The sequence below is a fragment of the Tamandua tetradactyla genome, chromosome 16 (assembly GCF_023851605.1).
Source record: "Tamandua tetradactyla isolate mTamTet1 chromosome 16, mTamTet1.pri, whole genome shotgun sequence".
In the NCBI taxonomy this organism is placed as follows: domain Eukaryota; kingdom Metazoa; phylum Chordata; class Mammalia; order Pilosa; family Myrmecophagidae; genus Tamandua; species Tamandua tetradactyla.
The window spans coordinates 759,398-775,487 of NC_135342.1; the positions used below are offsets into that span (position 1 = coordinate 759,398).

At 45.9% G+C, this 16,090-nt stretch overlaps 1 protein-coding gene across 1 annotated transcript; it reads right to left on the minus strand.

Moving 5' to 3' along the window:
• Positions 1-5,283: 5,283 nt before the first annotated feature.
• On the minus strand, positions 5,284-10,052 carry LOC143658500 (uncharacterized). Its single transcript, XM_077130534.1, has 3 exons — positions 9,697-10,052; positions 7,219-7,345; positions 5,284-7,043 (listed from the first exon to the last, which is right to left on the minus strand). Exons 1-3 carry the CDS (start codon positions 9,928-9,930, stop codon positions 5,953-5,955), a joined length of 1,452 nt encoding a protein of 483 aa, XP_076986649.1. The 5' UTR covers positions 9,931-10,052; the 3' UTR covers positions 5,284-5,952.
• Positions 10,053-16,090: the final 6,038 nt, after the last annotated feature.

Consider the following 16,090-nt stretch of genomic DNA (forward strand, 5'->3'; position numbering starts at 1 on the left):
TAAATGATCTTAGTTTTTGGAGATAAAATGCTTCACTAATAATTACATAAAGATTAATCTAAATTTGGTGTGTTGTTCAATGGATGTTCAGTTTTCTTGAGATAACATGAAAGAAAGTTACCAAGTCTGAGGTTATAGAAAAAAATCAGTGTTGTTGGCTGTCATGGAAATCTCAAAAAGTTCCTGTAGAGTGTCTAGCTTCCCCAGGGCCCAGCTCCTGTGACACAGCTTTGACAGGGCCATCTTCTACATTGTGGGTGAGTTCCCCAGCATAGAATAGGTAGTGTGGGATCTCCTCCAGTTCCTGGTGATTGGACAGCAGGTGTCTCTCCCAGTGCCCAGAAGCTGTTCATACAGCTTTTCTACTCCTGCAACAGAGGTAGCTTCCACAGTACTTAGTTCATAGCATAAGGTCAGCAGCACCCAGGAGCAAGTAGCTGCCCCGCAGTACCTCCCTCAGGTTTTGTAGCTGCATTAAGTGCCTCCCTGTGAACAGTTTCCCCTGTCAACCTACAGTGAAAGTTTTGGTGAGTTCCAGAGAGATTTCTAGATTTCATCATTGTAGCATCACACAACTTCTCTGTCATTTAAGTTCTGTACTCTAGAGAGGTCTGGATCTCAAGTGGGGAAGGTGGGCTCTTCCTTGCGTGCTCTAGGCAGCCCAGGGTTGGTGGCTATTTTACATAAGTCTCCATGGGAGGTTAAGTAGAGGACACTGAGTTCTAAGATGGAAGGGATTTAAGTTGAGGGAACTCCAGCTGTCATGAAATCTTGTTTCTATAAATCATGATCCCGTTTCACTCACAAGACTTATTAAGAAAAACAAACTTGGAAGGCAAGAAAAAGTGGTAAGTTAAAAATAAACAGAAATGAAAATATCATATTACCTTCACCATCTCTCACTCTTCATGACTTCAGAGAGGCAGCGCTGTCTCAGTAGCTGGAAAAGTTGGCAAGCAAAAGTCCGTTTCTCCACATCACCAGGAAACAGGCCTGGGCCACACAAGGCTTATTCCTGGACTTCAGAACCTCTGTTCTTTCAATACCCATTTTAGGGCCCAGGCAGCTATTGGCTTTAAATGAGGCTGGGGGCATCCCCCACATCTTTGGAGGTTTTGAGAATATATTCTTGGGAATATTTGTGCATACAACTTTAGAAAGGGCATATCTTCTCAATTTGCCTGCAGTTTCCCCCACTCCCTATTAATTTCTCTCCATATTTCTGTGCCAATTTTCAGCCAGAGACACCTCCCTAATGGGTTTTACTCTTCAGGGCCCAAGGAGCCTTGGCAGACCAAAGAACAGCTTCTCTTCAACAGTGGTTGGGAAAATGAAACAGGGGCTCAAATCATGCTGCTCCCAGATGCTTTGGACACTGTCAATACCGTTCCCTCTCTGTGACTTCTGGGTCCTCAAACAATCTTGGGATACAGACCCCAAGAGTAGACTCACAAAGTCCTTCAGTCTTTCCCAAGAGCAAAGCCAATGCAGCTAAAACTGGGCTCAGAAAGTGTTCTCTGCAGTTCCTCTGAGGTGCACAAAATTAATGACCTCAAATATGTATACATCACTTGCTAATTTCTCAGTTCTGTTTTCCATATGTGAGGTATATGTGTTTCATATCTGTAACACTTTCTGTGTTGTGGATGGGGCATATGCGTGTGGTTCTGTGCTGAAGGGTGTGAACAATCCACACCTGTCACACTGTATCTCTAGGGTCTATTTGTGGGTAGGGCCCCTACATTGTACTGAGTTGAGTTACACATGGACCCCTGGATATGTATGTCCATGTCTTCAGGCACGTGCATGTGATTCAGAGTCATCATCCCACACCTGTCACATATAATACCTGAAATGTTTGTTTCCAGGCTGTATCATAGCATGCTGCCAAAACATACTGTTTTAGATATGTCACCTATCCACTGGTACCAGATCTTGATCACGCATCTTGTTAATATATAGCATACAGGGAATATGGCAGAAGGGCAAGCAGCTAAACAACATCATAGAGATACAATAAGCCAAAACTAGAATATGGCAAATTATAACAGACAAATTGCTGAATAACTTCAACCAGAAAGTAAGAACAAAAAAGAAGTGAACATTACATACAGGCTGAAAGATTTACAGTACACATCTAAAAGCCAAGGATACACTTCTATCCTGTCGCAACCAAAGTGCCTTAAAAATAAAAGAACATATTTTTTGAGACAATGGATAAAATTTAATACTAATAGATATTAAAATATTTTTGCATGAGGTTGATTTATGAAGTTCTTACATTTAGAAATGCATAATGAAGGGATTATGCATTAAATGACATGAAATGATGTTTGAGATTATTAGTAAAATAACCTTGCTGTATGCATGGGGATATATGATACGAGCTCTGTCAGGAAATTACCAATAATGATGCAATAATGGTGATAGATACATGTGGTTCTAGAACTATATTTTCCATTTTTAAACATACTTGACAATAGCCATTACAAAAGGTAGAGTATGTCCATGTAATGCTAATTTTATATTTTGAGAGGATCAAAGAAAAAAGGGCAGGAAAAAGCTTCAGGATTTCAGAGGCACAAGCATGCATTCAAACATCAAAAATGTACATTTAAATATTTGGAGTTTAAGTCAATTAACCTCCACTAAACTGTTCAAAAAGAAAATTTCACAATTGTCACTAACTAATCATTTTACTGTTTTGTTATTATCTACGATTTTGGGTTATTTGCAACGACTGTATCACCATAACGGTAGCATGCAGAACACCATACTTAGTAATATGATAGCAATTTGAAACTGGCCATAGTGAAAAGATTTGCACCAGGAAAATTGGCAAACAGTAAACTATGACTTTATTTATTACTGTATGTGCACTCTTAGGAAAGCAGTGGAAAATATGTTAATATAGCTTAGACTGTACAAGGTATATATGGACAATACACTGTGCATAACCCTGTAAATGAGGAATAAATCCTGTGATATTTGTTAATGACAAGGAAAAAAGCCAGAATTCATAAAGTAGAAATCAGGCAAAGATATGAATAGATACTTAAACAAATATATAAAGATGGCAAGTTAAAAAATGAAAAAAAAACAAAAAAGTTCACCATCATAAATCCTGAGAGAATGCAGTTAAAACCACAGTGAGATACCACTACAGTTATGCTGCTGGTGGGAAAACAAAAGGAAACAACCAATTTGAATCACAGTTTGGGAAGTTCTTCAAATGTTAATCACGTACCCTGTGACTCAGTTACTGCACTCTGAGCTATCGACCCAAGAGAAATGACACATATGTTCGTAAAGAATGGTACACAAATGTCCATAGCTACTTTGTTTCTCAAAACCAAAATCAATAAATAACTCAAATATCATGAACAGGTGAATGGATAATTAAATAGTGGTATATCCACAGAACAGAATACTACTCAGCAATAAAAAGAATGAACTACTTATGAAAGTATCACTGATGAATCTGCAAATAATTATGCAGCATGAAAGAAACCAAAAAAAGGTTAATAATTTATGATTCCAGTTATATAAAGTTCTGGAAAAGGCACACTAATCTACTGTAAATGAAGATTAATCAATGGTTGCCTGGCAGGCTGAGAAAAATAGGGACAGAGATGACAAAAAGGCACAAGGTAAATCAGAGTGAACAATATGTTCATTTCCAGGACTATCACTATGATTTCAACGGATTTATACATGTCAAAATGTATAAAATTGCATATTTTAAACAGATTCAACTTACTGCATACCAATTATACCCTAATAAAGCTTTAAAAGGGTTCCAAATAAAAATATAGATCTACTACTTTTTTTCTGTAAAATCAAGTTTGGCTACCTTATATTGACCCACCATCTCTCTCCTCATGCCCTAGGAGGACCACTCTTCTCAGTGGCAGCAACTATCAGTGAGCAATGAAGACTGTGTCCATTTCTGACTGGGTCACAAAAGCCACATCTCTGGACTATAGGTTCTCCCTCTGCTCTATCCTTGTTTTCTCTCCTGAGCAGCAAGAGTCAAGAAGTCAAAAGCCCAGAAAGACAACAACAATATATACGGTATTTAGAAGTTTTCTCTGACAATGACCTTAGCAACACAAGAACCCCTGATCTGGGGAAGCAGTGTACATACTAATTCTGTACTATCATAGTCCTGGGACATTTGTGGATACACTTTTAGAAGAGACACATTCCATCTCATCTGCCCCAGTCTCCTCTACTCCTATTAGTCCTCTGAACCAACTATGGTAATTGCAGTTGGCCCCTATAATCTTACAACCAATGACAGTAGCACATTGATTTTGGACATCAGAGCATCTGGCTCCTTTGCAGGAGGACCTGGGGAAGTCATTCCTCTCAGTGGGGCTGGGTATTATATGATATCCTCTATGAGCAAGGAAATAAAATTCATGTTGCTCCAAGAAGCACTGGATATTTCAAAACAGCTCTCCACTCCTCACAGTGAACTCTGAGCCCCTCAAAAATCCTGACATCAAGCCTGCAAATGAGGAGCACTAAGCCCTGTGGTTTCTATTATGAAGCCTTGGGCAGAATGGAAATTAGGCCCAAATTGGAAAGAATATTTTCTGATAACATACTATTCTGCAGCATACAAAGTTTGAGATTTCTAAAAAAGTTCTGTAGTTCTTCATGCTGGGAGAGCCCAATCATGCTTTCAAACCACCTGTTACTAGTTTGCTAGCTGTTGGAATGTGGTATAACAGAAACAGAATGGATTTTAAAAAGGGGAAATTCTTAAGTTGCAAGTTTATAGTTCTAAAGCCATGAAAATATCCAAATTAAAGCAAGGATACAGAAATGTCCAATTTAAGGCATCCAGAGAATGATACTTGGTTCATGAAGGCCAATGACGTTCAGGATTCTCTTTCAATTGGAAAGGCACATGGCAAACATGGCAACGACTACTAGCTTTCTCTATAGGTTTCTTATTTCATGAAGTTTGTCTGGGGGGTGTTTATCTTCCTCCAAAGGTCTCTGGCTGCATGAGCTCTAAAGTTTTTTTCCAAAATAGAATAGCTCCAGTAAGCAACCCCACCTTGAATGGGTGGAGACACATCTACATGGAACCCATAAAATCAAAAGTTACCACACATAACTGGGTGGGTCACATCTCCACAGATAATCAAAAAGCTCCCATCCAGCAGTACTGACTGAGAATTAAAGGACATGGTTTTTCTGTGGTAAGTCACAGATTCAAAGCAGCACACCATTCCACAGAATGAACAGAATCTCCAAGAGAAAAGGTGGTTGAAACCATAAGGCCTTTATTATTGCACAAACCAGAGCAATGTGAGGCTGGCACTTCCTGGGACAGTGACATGCAGGTTTGAAAATTCCTTTAAAAGCTTCATGTGGAATCAACAATGTCCTTGAAAAAGATTGCCTTTCTCTGCAAGCTGCCAGCAAAACGCACAATGGGTACTCAAATACAATGGGTCAGGTTCATACCCTAATGAGTCAGAAAGAAGGGAATGAGGACCCTATAAGGCTCAGGTTGTTCATGAATTCCACCAGTGAATAGCAGAGCAGGGCTCTGCTTTCCAGAGCAAGTTGGGGCAGTGAGGGTCCACTGCATGGACTTACTAGATGTCAGAGGCAAAATGGCTTCTTCCACTGAAACTGGCAGTGATAGAAATTTGGCAACAGGCTGGGGAAAATGAGCACAATGCAGCTCTTTAAAGCTTCATACTTAGCTGGAACTTCAGGGGAATATCCCCACTGTGGATGTTAGGAAAGACAAGGTTCAAGTCAGGGAGAAGATTCCTCAAAAAGCCTTTTCTCCAACATCATTGTACTGAACAAGGAAATGGCATGCTCCTTGCACATCTAAGTCATTTCTCCAGTGTGAACTCTCAGGTGTTGAATGAGGCAAAAGCTTTGTCTAAAGGATTTCCCATATTCATCACACTCAAGGCTTTAATCTACTGTGACCTCTCTGATGTTGAATGAGGTTGTAACTAAAGGCTTTCCCACATTCACTGCACTGATAACGCATTTCTCCAGTGTGAATTCTCTGGTGTCAAATGAGGCTGCTTTTGAGGCTACAGATTTCCTATATTCACGGCAACTGTGAGGCCTTTCTCCAGTGTGAACGCTCCGGTGTTGAATGAGGTCAGAATTGAAGTTAAAGGTCTTCTCACATTCATTGCACTCATAAGGCCTCTGCACAGTGTGAATGCTCTGGTGTGGAATGAGGCTGGATCTTTGTCTAAAGGTTTTTCCACATTCAACACACTCATAAGGTTTTTCTCTACTATGAACTCTCTGGTGCTGAATGAGGTTGGGTTTGCCAGTAAAGGATTTCCCACATTCACTGCACTTATAAGGCCTTTCTCCAGTGTGAACTCTCTGGTGTTCAACAAGGATGGCTTTCCACCTAAAGGATTTCCCACATTCACTGCACTCATGAGGCCTTTCTCCGGTGTGAATTTTCTGGTGTCGAATGAGGTTGCCTTTGTCGCTAAAGGATTTCCCACATTCACTGCACTCATAAGGCCTCTCTGTCGTGTGAACAAGTCGGTGATGAATGAGGCTTGACCTTTGGCTAAATGATTTCCCACATTCCCCACACTTATAAGGCCTTGTTCCAGTGTGAATTAGCTGGTGTTCAATGAGCCTGGAGTTATAGGTAAAGAATTTTCCACACTCTTTGCATTCAAAATGCCTTTTTTCAATGTGAACTTTCTGGTGCTGAATGAGGTTACACCTTCGTGTACATACTTTCCCACATTCACTACACTCATAAGACTTTTCTCCCATGTGGGCTCTCTGGTGCTTAATAAGTGAGGGATCAGAGGTGACAGCCTTTCCATATTCTCTGCACTGATAAAGCCCTTCTTTAGTGAGGACTCTCCTGTGGTTAAAGGCATTTGTGCAACCTTCCCAGTTGTGGGACTTATTCCCACTTTGATATTCTGTTTCATAGTCAGGATTCTCCCCAGTGTGAAGGGTCTGTTGCTGGAGAAGACCCAGGTTAATCAGAAAGTCCTTCCCAACCTCTCCACTTCCTGCAAGAAAAGAGAAGAGGACAATGTACTCAAGCTAGTGCTAGCAATGACAACACCAATTCTAGAGAACTGGGGGAGGAAGCCCACAGTTCTGATGTGAGGCCAGAGCTGCCCTAACAAAGAGGGCAAAAGTAGAGACTAGCTGAGGACAGTGGGGTGGGTGTCTGGGCCTTACCCAGGGAGACCACAAGTGCAAAGTTCTGCAGCATCACAGCACGGTACAGATGTCTCTGAGCCTCATCAAGGAGCCCCCACTCCTCCCAGGAGAAGTACACGGCCACATCTTCGAAGGTCACACTGCCCTGTCACAAGGGGAACAGATCAAACCACAATCAGCATCTCTCCCTAGGACCCACATATGTCCTTCCAAACACGTATGTCCCATGCCCATTCTCTTCTCAATTTTCTCAACACAGACAAGATACCAAACCCTGGTAGTCTTGATGCCACTCTCCCTTCATGGTTTCATCAATTACTGAGCTCAGCCCACAACAATAGGTAGGTACGCAGAAAGATGTGATCTAAGCTTAGGAATGGCACATGGAGCCCCATCACCACCTGGAAGTCAATTCTGCTGGAGTCCTCCACACTGTGGCAACCAGACACAACCAAACATAGGCTTGCCCTTCACCTTTAAGTCCTCAATGTCAGGGTCCCAGTGTCATCATGTCACACTCTCTCCTCAGTGCATATTAATTTTTAGACAGCATCTTTTTTTGTATCCCTGGACCCCTGAGCTGATCCCGCCACATCCAGTATCAACTCACTGCCCTAGATTCTGACACCTCCCAGGGTCCCCACAGGTTAACTCCTTCAAAGCCCAGCTCCCCTTCTACAACTTGCCCCAGGCCCAGTAATTCCCAGAAGACCACATAAGTCCCTGAACTTATGCACCAACCTGAATGAAACACCCTAAAACCCACAAAGGTCCACTATAAAATCTTGTGTGGCAGAGAGTTAGATTCAGGACCAGGCCTGGCTGCACTGTTACACTGCTCTATTATTCCTATGTTTCTGTATCCATTGCATGCCTACTCAACCTGTGGAGCCTTGGTCACCTGTTAGACTACCCTCTCTCCTACACTTAACGGCCAAGTATCTCTCTTACCTGTATCTGTGATGACCAGCATCCTCAACCAGGGGTCCAAGAGACCCATTCCTTGGCACCCACCCTCTTCTTCCTGGCTGACTAATAGCAATATGACCATTACCTGAGACTTCTGCCCCTACATGTGACCCAGAGTACGACCCTGATCCACACAGACACTAGCAACTTTGGGATGTCTCCTTTCTAAATCTTCTCCCCAGAGTCCAGGTTTGTGTGGCCAGTTGCCCACTAAAAGCCTCCATTCTGTGTTCTCTGAAACATCTCGGACTCCTAACATGGACAAAACAAAACTCCTGATACCCCCACTGAAAATAACTCCTACTACCAACTTCTCCATCTCACCTGAGCAGCTTTTATCCTCAGCTGCTAGGACCAACAACCTTGGGGTCATTTCTGACTCCTCCCATTCTCTCCTTCATTTATCACATCAGAAAACCTATTTGGCAAGTGTACAAAATAAATGCAGAATGCAACCACTTCTCCCACATCTATGTCCATCCCTCTGATCCTTGACCTGTTGCAGTAGCCTCTTTGCTGGTCCTCCTACCTTATAATTCACAATCTGTTCTGTATTCTGCAGCTACATCGGAGACTATAAAAACCTGGTTCAGATCACCTCTCCCCTTTGATCCAACCCCCCCATTACTCCCTAAAGGTCATCCAACTTCCCCAGCAGCCATTTCAGGACTAATGTCTGCCTCCTTGCTCTTGTTCCCACCAGAAGAGAGAGGAGAGATATGTAGTTTCTAAACATTCCAAGCTCAAGCCTCACCAAGCAGCTAAGCAAGATGGTACCTGTTACTGGATACACTATCACACCTCTTTCCCACGGAAACTGAAAGCCCTCCAGCCCACCATACCCCCAACCCAAGAGCTGGGAGAATGTCAAGTGTAGAACACTACTTCACAGTAACATGTGAGTAGAACTAGGGACCAGTGAAACTATCCTCACTGGATACCCACCATTTCCACCTGTATAGATTGCAAAAGCTCTTCTTTAGCTTTGGGAAGATGCGGGAAGAGGCAAGTAATAAAGACCCGAACCCCATATTCCTTCCAGTCCATGGATCCAGGGGACCTCGAGCTAAAAATCTCTGTGTCTCACTCCTCAGTGATGGGTCTTAACATAAGCTGAGTGGCCTCGGAAAAGCTTTCAACTCTCCTGTGCCTTAATGTCCTCCTCCTCATCCTCTCAAGTGTGTTCCTCTTTTGAGCAGACTATGGGGAACTCTTAAGAGTCAAACTCAGATCATGCCCCTATTTTGTCTCTAGGGTCACAAGAATAACGATGCAACCCCTCAGCCTCCACTCCAAGTGCGACTCCAAAAACAGTCCGTTTCGTGCAGACCCAAGGCAGATCCCCGCTTTCCCGAAAGCTCCGGGCTCAGTAGCACCTTCAGACGCTCACACGCAGCCCTAGCTCACCACAGGGCCCATGAGAAATAAGGCCCCAGGCGCCTCCTAACTGGTCACAGGCGCCCCTCGGTGGGGCTTTGCGGATCGGAGGAGGGCAGAGGTGGGCCAGGGCCTGAGGACGCGGCTCACCTGGGCCAGGGGGAGGAGAGAGTGGGACGGTGGCCCGAGGACGTGGCTCATCTGGGCCGGGGGACCGGTTATCGTCATAGCTGGCTGCGGGCGCAGCGGGCCGGCAGTTGAGACTCGGGTACCCGCGTGGTTCACCCGGACGGCGCCGCCGCCCCTCAGGCCCGCCTCTGTGTGGGAACAGCGGAATCCCCACACCAGCCCGGCCCGACCCTCGGTCTGACCCCTGTTCTCCATGCCCACGAAGCCGTGAAGAGAAAGCAGGTCACGTGACCATTAAGGAGCGCGAACCAGAAGTGCTTCTTCGAAGAGTGTGCGCGCCCGGAAGGGCCCTCCCCCCGCCGTCGACTCCCCGTGCGGGGCCTTCTGGGAATTGTAGTTCCCACGGTCTCCGCCTACTGCGCGGCCTCCCCGCCCCGCCCTCCAGGAATAACAAAACGCGGCGCTGGAGAGGCGCTGGGAAAGTCTTCTCCAGCCGCAAGGGGCCCCGCTTTCTCCCGCAGAGGCCACAGGCAGCTCCCTGGAAGCCCTCGGGGGAAAGCATTCACTTCAGATGCTCCCCAAAGCTACCCATCGATAGAGACGTCCCGTTCCTAGTTGTTCCGACACAGAGTGCTCTAATGGTGGCTGGAAGTGAAGAAGATTCTCTCATTGCTCTTCAAACGCAGCAGCCTGAAGCCTTAGACTCACTTTTTGCGGTTCGGCCTATTAGGTCAGGGAGAAAAGGGAAAGACTCCAGACGGGGCCGGACTGTGCGACAGACGAGGAAGGCGGGCGCCGCGGAGGCAGGTGGGCAGGCGCGCCTCTGTCTCTGCTCCCGCAGAAAACACCTCTGGCGCGGAGCCGCAGTGACAGGGTCCAGCCCTAGAAGATGCTCTGTTTGCTCCAAGCCCATTTCTTCTCCTAGTTTCCATCATAGTGTATGGAACTGGGCTGTCTGCTGTTCAGTGAACGGTCTTGAGGCAGGAGCGAGTAGGGCTCGGGCTGTGGTCTCTGGTCTTCCATCCAGTCTGGAAGCGTTGGTGGGTGTTAAACCTTTCAGTGGGCAACTGCAAGTCCCTGGCTTCCGATCTAGCTCCAAAGGAATGAATGCACACGGCCGCTCCCTAGAGCAAGAATTTCCCCTAAAGCCCGAAAACTCCCTTCAACCTTAAGCTCGTGTAATCATGGGCCCCAAACGGACTCAGTTTACAGCAGAAAGCCTTGGGCACGCGACAGGACACCACAGGCATCTCCTCCGAAACAATGCCACCCGCGAGCACCTGCTTAATACAAACTGGGTGCGCCCCTGCTGTTCTCAGGTCACTGTGGAAACCTGGTACCTGCAGAACGGCCCCCTAAAACAAGCTGACCCACTCACTCGGGGCCTGTCTCTGCCTTGAGCAGGTCGTCGCTGATTTCTTTAACGTGTGCTTTCTCCTGAATAAATGCACTTTTTACTGCTACCGGCCCCCTCTCGCTCCCGACTTTTCCTGCGTGGAGAGCCCTGGACCGGGAATGGGGCTCAGCTGCCTCTTGGGTCGGCAGGCTCCGGTCACCCTGCAGCAGACACACGTAGGGAGCAGAGAGTACAAAGTGTGACGATTCCACCTCCTTGACGAGAGCAACGTGTGCGGCGCAGTGCGATGGCTGCGCCCGGGTCTGTGCCTGGACGCTCGGTGTCAGTATGTTCTTATTCAGCTCGTTTTCATGGCAAAACTCAGGTGAGACTTTGCAACCACGCAGACACATGAGCAGTTTGCTCTTCTGGCTTCACGTGTCTGGGGCAATCTAAGGCTTCTTCACATTTTACCGCATCCCTCCTTGCCTCACCGATGTGTACCCCTATTTCTTTCTGGCACCTTCCGTCGAGCGCACGCCCCAGCGAGAGTCCGCGGAGCGTCGGGGGCCGGGTTCCTGAGCAGGAGGCGGGGCGGGAGGAGCGGGAGGACTCAGCCCCGGGGCCCGCGGGGCAGGGAGGGTCCGGATCGCCCCGAGCCCGGCGGATCCCTCCAATGGCTCGGCAGACGGTGCCCCCGGGGGTGGGAACGAGGAGCGCCCCCGGGAGCACACGGAGAGGCTGCAGAGCTCGGCCAGCCCGGGAGCAGTCGGCACCGTGCGGGGAGTGGGAGAGCCTCGCGGGCAGAGGGCGGTGTTCAGGGGCATCCCAAGTGCGGGTGGCGGGAAGGGGCCAAACGTTAGGGAAACTGTCAGCTGTTGAGCAAACCCTGGCCATTTCAGGTCAGTCCTTCCGGGAACTGTGGCCTAGCTTCCTGAACTGCAGGTAGCAGATGAGAATTCTAGTTTTATTTACAGTTTGGCCAGTTTCCATTGATTCTTCTGTCTCTCACCCTCCTGGCGTCTCCTCTGTTCCTCCGGCCTCAGGCCCACTGCCCCAGGAGCCTTCATCCCCAGAGCACTGGGGGGTGGGGGTCCCCTCCCTTCCCCTTATGGCCCCACCCTGGTTGCCCCTTCCAAGATGTGACCTCATCAGAGCGGCTCGGACGTCCCTCTGCAGAGGGAAAGACCGAACCGGCCTCCTCCAGTCGCCTGGTAGGACGAGGCGCCGGGGTAAAACCTCTGCCCCGCTATGGGCTCGCGGGGGACCCTTCCCCGGCCACACCTAGGACGCAAGTCCTTCTGCGGGGTCAGCCACGGGCGGCCAGGAGCTGGCAGAGGCCTCCAGGGCGCTGTCCAGAGCGCTGGTGTTTGGAGAAGCAGCCCAAAGCTTGGTTTATTCCATCTAAGGCAGGACACCTGCTTGCGACCAGTAGTCACTAAGAATGGAAAGTGAAGGATGAAAAGAACTTGGAAGACAGATTTCAGGAGAATGAGAAACAATGGTGGGGTAAAGGAGCAGGATTTCCATAGTTCAAAGAGGACCCCGCCCCAGGAGGCATCGCTGCGCTGCTTGCTGGGGAATCCTTTCTGCCCTCTGCTCCATCCACCCTTCCTCCAGCCCATGCACCTGCCGCCTCTCCGCGGAGGGGGCCCGCAGGCGAGGGTGGAGTGTGACTCCTGAGATGTGGCCATGCTGGCGTGTCCACTGCACACCCGGGAAGTTCAGGGAGGCCTCTCCCCTTTGGCTGTCTGAATGCTCTCTGCTCGTGCCCTGTGCATGGTGGAAAGTGCCCCAATGGCACCCGGACGGAGCACCACTCACCTGCTGTGCTTCCCTTCTCTCCCGGGACCCAGCCCCGCACTATCTGCCGTGCAGTGCCAGGGAGCAGCGGTACCCTGGGTTTTCGCCCGCGTTGTCGGTGTTTACGGCAGGAGTGCAGGTCCTACCCTTCACTCCGTCACAGCAGGAACCTACAACACACATGAAGAGCACAAAAGTGATTTTAAGAGTTCCAATACCTAATTCTCTGTGCACAGCTTTCTTTAAGAACCTCAGCAATCTGGAGTTAATAATGTGGGGTAAAACATAAAGCTCCAAACCAAATGCCCAAATTTTACATCTGCTGATTTATAGTCATGTGGGATATTCACAGTGACACTGCAGTGTCTGCAGATTGAGTTCAACCAGGAGGACACTGGTTCTATCAGAAAGCCTCTGTCATGAGACCCCATATGAATTCCTGATGCTCAGACACCACCATGGGCTTCCAGTTGGAGAGGACATGGATCTTGGCTGGGAGGGTGAGGCTTTCAGAGTTCTTGTGGAAGAGATGTCGAAGCTTGTGTTTAAGATGCTCCCAGACCTTGTCCTCTGCCTCTCCTTTTGGCTTGTATTTTACCCTTTCCCTATACTAAAGCCATAATTGTACAATTAGTGCTTGCAGTGTGTTCTGTGAGTCGTTCTAGCAAAGTATCCAACCCAAGAGGGTGGTGGTGAGGCCAGGCTCCACCATCCTGAGCTGCTTCTCTTAGACCAAAATGCACATAGTAGAAACAACTTCTCCTGGTTTAAAATAATATTGTTCGCGTGAGATTTCTTTTTTACTAAGAGTTAAAAAAAATATTTAAACCATTTATTAGACTGGTTGCACAAGGCCAACATTTTAGACATTAAACCCTCAAATTAAAACATAGTTAAAATCTCAAATGTAATATAGTATTTGAACATCAAAATGAGCTGCCACTACATACTGCTTTTAAAATGGGCAAGAAATATGAAGTACTCTTTTACCTGTAGAGTACCTAACACAATTTGCAATCATGTATTTATGTTTGCTTAACATCTAGGAAAAAATTATGTTTATTCAGTAGCTGTGTGAGGTTCTTTTCTGTCTGCCCCCTTGAAATCTACTCTCCATCTTGCCTTCTGGTTTATGTTTTGCTTCAACCCATAGGATCACCAGGAAGAGATTAGAGTGTAGAAACTAATGAATTTATTCCCTTATGTCTTAATTTACAAAAGGTATGGAGGAAAATTACATATTGATGGTAGCTTGTCACATGGGCCGAAGTTTTAATATATTTACTACTAAAAAATATTCATATAAAGTTGTATTTAATCATCTATGATCATCATCATATAATCATCATATATGATCCCCACCATTTTTTTAATCTTTAGCATATATACAAAGCAAAGAAATAAAGAAAGCAATAGTTTTCAAATCACTCTTCAAAAACTGGTTACCGGATAGATTCCAGAGTTTGTCATGGGCTACCATATGACCCTCTCATTGTTTTCCTCCTAACTGCTCCAGAATATAGGAGGTGAGAGGGCTTAAATACTTTTTTATTATCACAATCAACTTTTTTTTCCTTCTTTTTTTGTGAACAGTAACATATATACCAAAAAGCTATAACTTTCAAAGCACAGCACCACAATTGGTTGCAGAACATATTTCAGACTTTGACATGGGTTACAATTTCACAATTTTAGGTTTTTACTTCTAGCTGCTCTAAAATACTGGAGACCAAAAGAGATATCAATTCAATGATTCAGCATTCATATTCATTTGTTAAGTCCTATTTTCTGTGTATAATTCCACCATCACCTTTGATATTTCCATACCTCTCTTTGGGGTTGTTTGGGCTATGGCAATTCTAAATTTTTGCTATTGGAAGGGTCTGCCACTAATATGGGTTAGGGTGATGGAACTATTTGACATCCTGGAGAGGCTGGGCTAGGTTTCAGGACTTATCTGGACCAGGGACCCATCTGGAGGTTGTAGGTTTCTGGAAAGTTACTTTAGTGCCTGGAACCCTTGTGGAAGCTTATATATTGCCCTAGGTGTTCTTTAGGATTGACTGGAACAGTCCTGGTTGGGGGGGGGGGGGGTTGGCAGGTTATGACAGGTAGCAAGGTCTACTGAAGCTTGCATAAGAGCAACCTCCAGAGTAGCCTCTTGACTCTATCTGAACTCTCAATACCACTGATCCTTTATTAATTATACTTATTTTCCCTGTTTAGTCAGGATGGAATTGTTGATCCCACAGTGCCAGGTCTGGATTCATCCCTGGGAGTCATCTCCCATGTCACCAAGGAGACTTTCACCCCTGGATGTCATGTCCCATGTAGGGGGAAGGGCAATGATTTCACTTGCAGAGTTGGGCTTAGAGAGACTGAGGCCACATCTGAGCAACAACAGAGGACCTCCAGAAGTAACTCTTAGGCATGTCTATAGGTAGTCTAAGGTTCTCCACTACTTACATAAGCTTCACAACAGTAAGCCTCATGATTGAGAGCATGGCCTATAGATTTGCGTATCCCTAAGGTTTGACATAGTATCTGAGGATTCCTTGATGGTAAGGTGTAATAGTTCCATAGTCTTTCTCCCCTCCTTCAGGGGGCTTTGCCAATACTTTTTGATTATCTGCTTAATATACTCTGGGATGTATCCAGGCATTATAATAATCTATATGGGATTAAAGGACCTCTTTCTTATTCTGTGCTACCTGTGTTTCACTTGTTCAAATGAGCGATACAGATAGGTTGAATTAGATTATGTACTACAGAAAATTTCAGTTCCAGACCAAATAAACCTTTCTTCCATTGGTCTCAAAGAGTATGTGTGGTTCTAAAATATAGACACTGTCTTCCTTACCCCTACATTCTGAGTTACTTTAACCCCAACCTGTTCGGCTTGGTTCTTATCTCTAAATATCAGTTTATATATATATAAAAACCTCTCAAAATCCAGAAATAATAATCACCATTCCGGACTTAATGTGTCTGCTCTAAAAGCTTACAATCTAGGCCCCTGCTTTCTTATAAGCATTTTCTAAAGGTGATCATGCCATTGTTGTTATTTTGTTCCTGGCTTAATTTGTCTCACCAAATGTCCCACATGTTCATTCACATCACTGCATGCCTTATGACATTGTTCTTTTTTGGAGCAGCACAACTTCTCTCATAAGTATACACCATCGTTTGCCAATCTACTTGTCCATCAGTGCATCCTTCAGCCACCTGCATTCATCAGGCATCCCCACCATCTTTTTTTGTATGATAGTACTTATG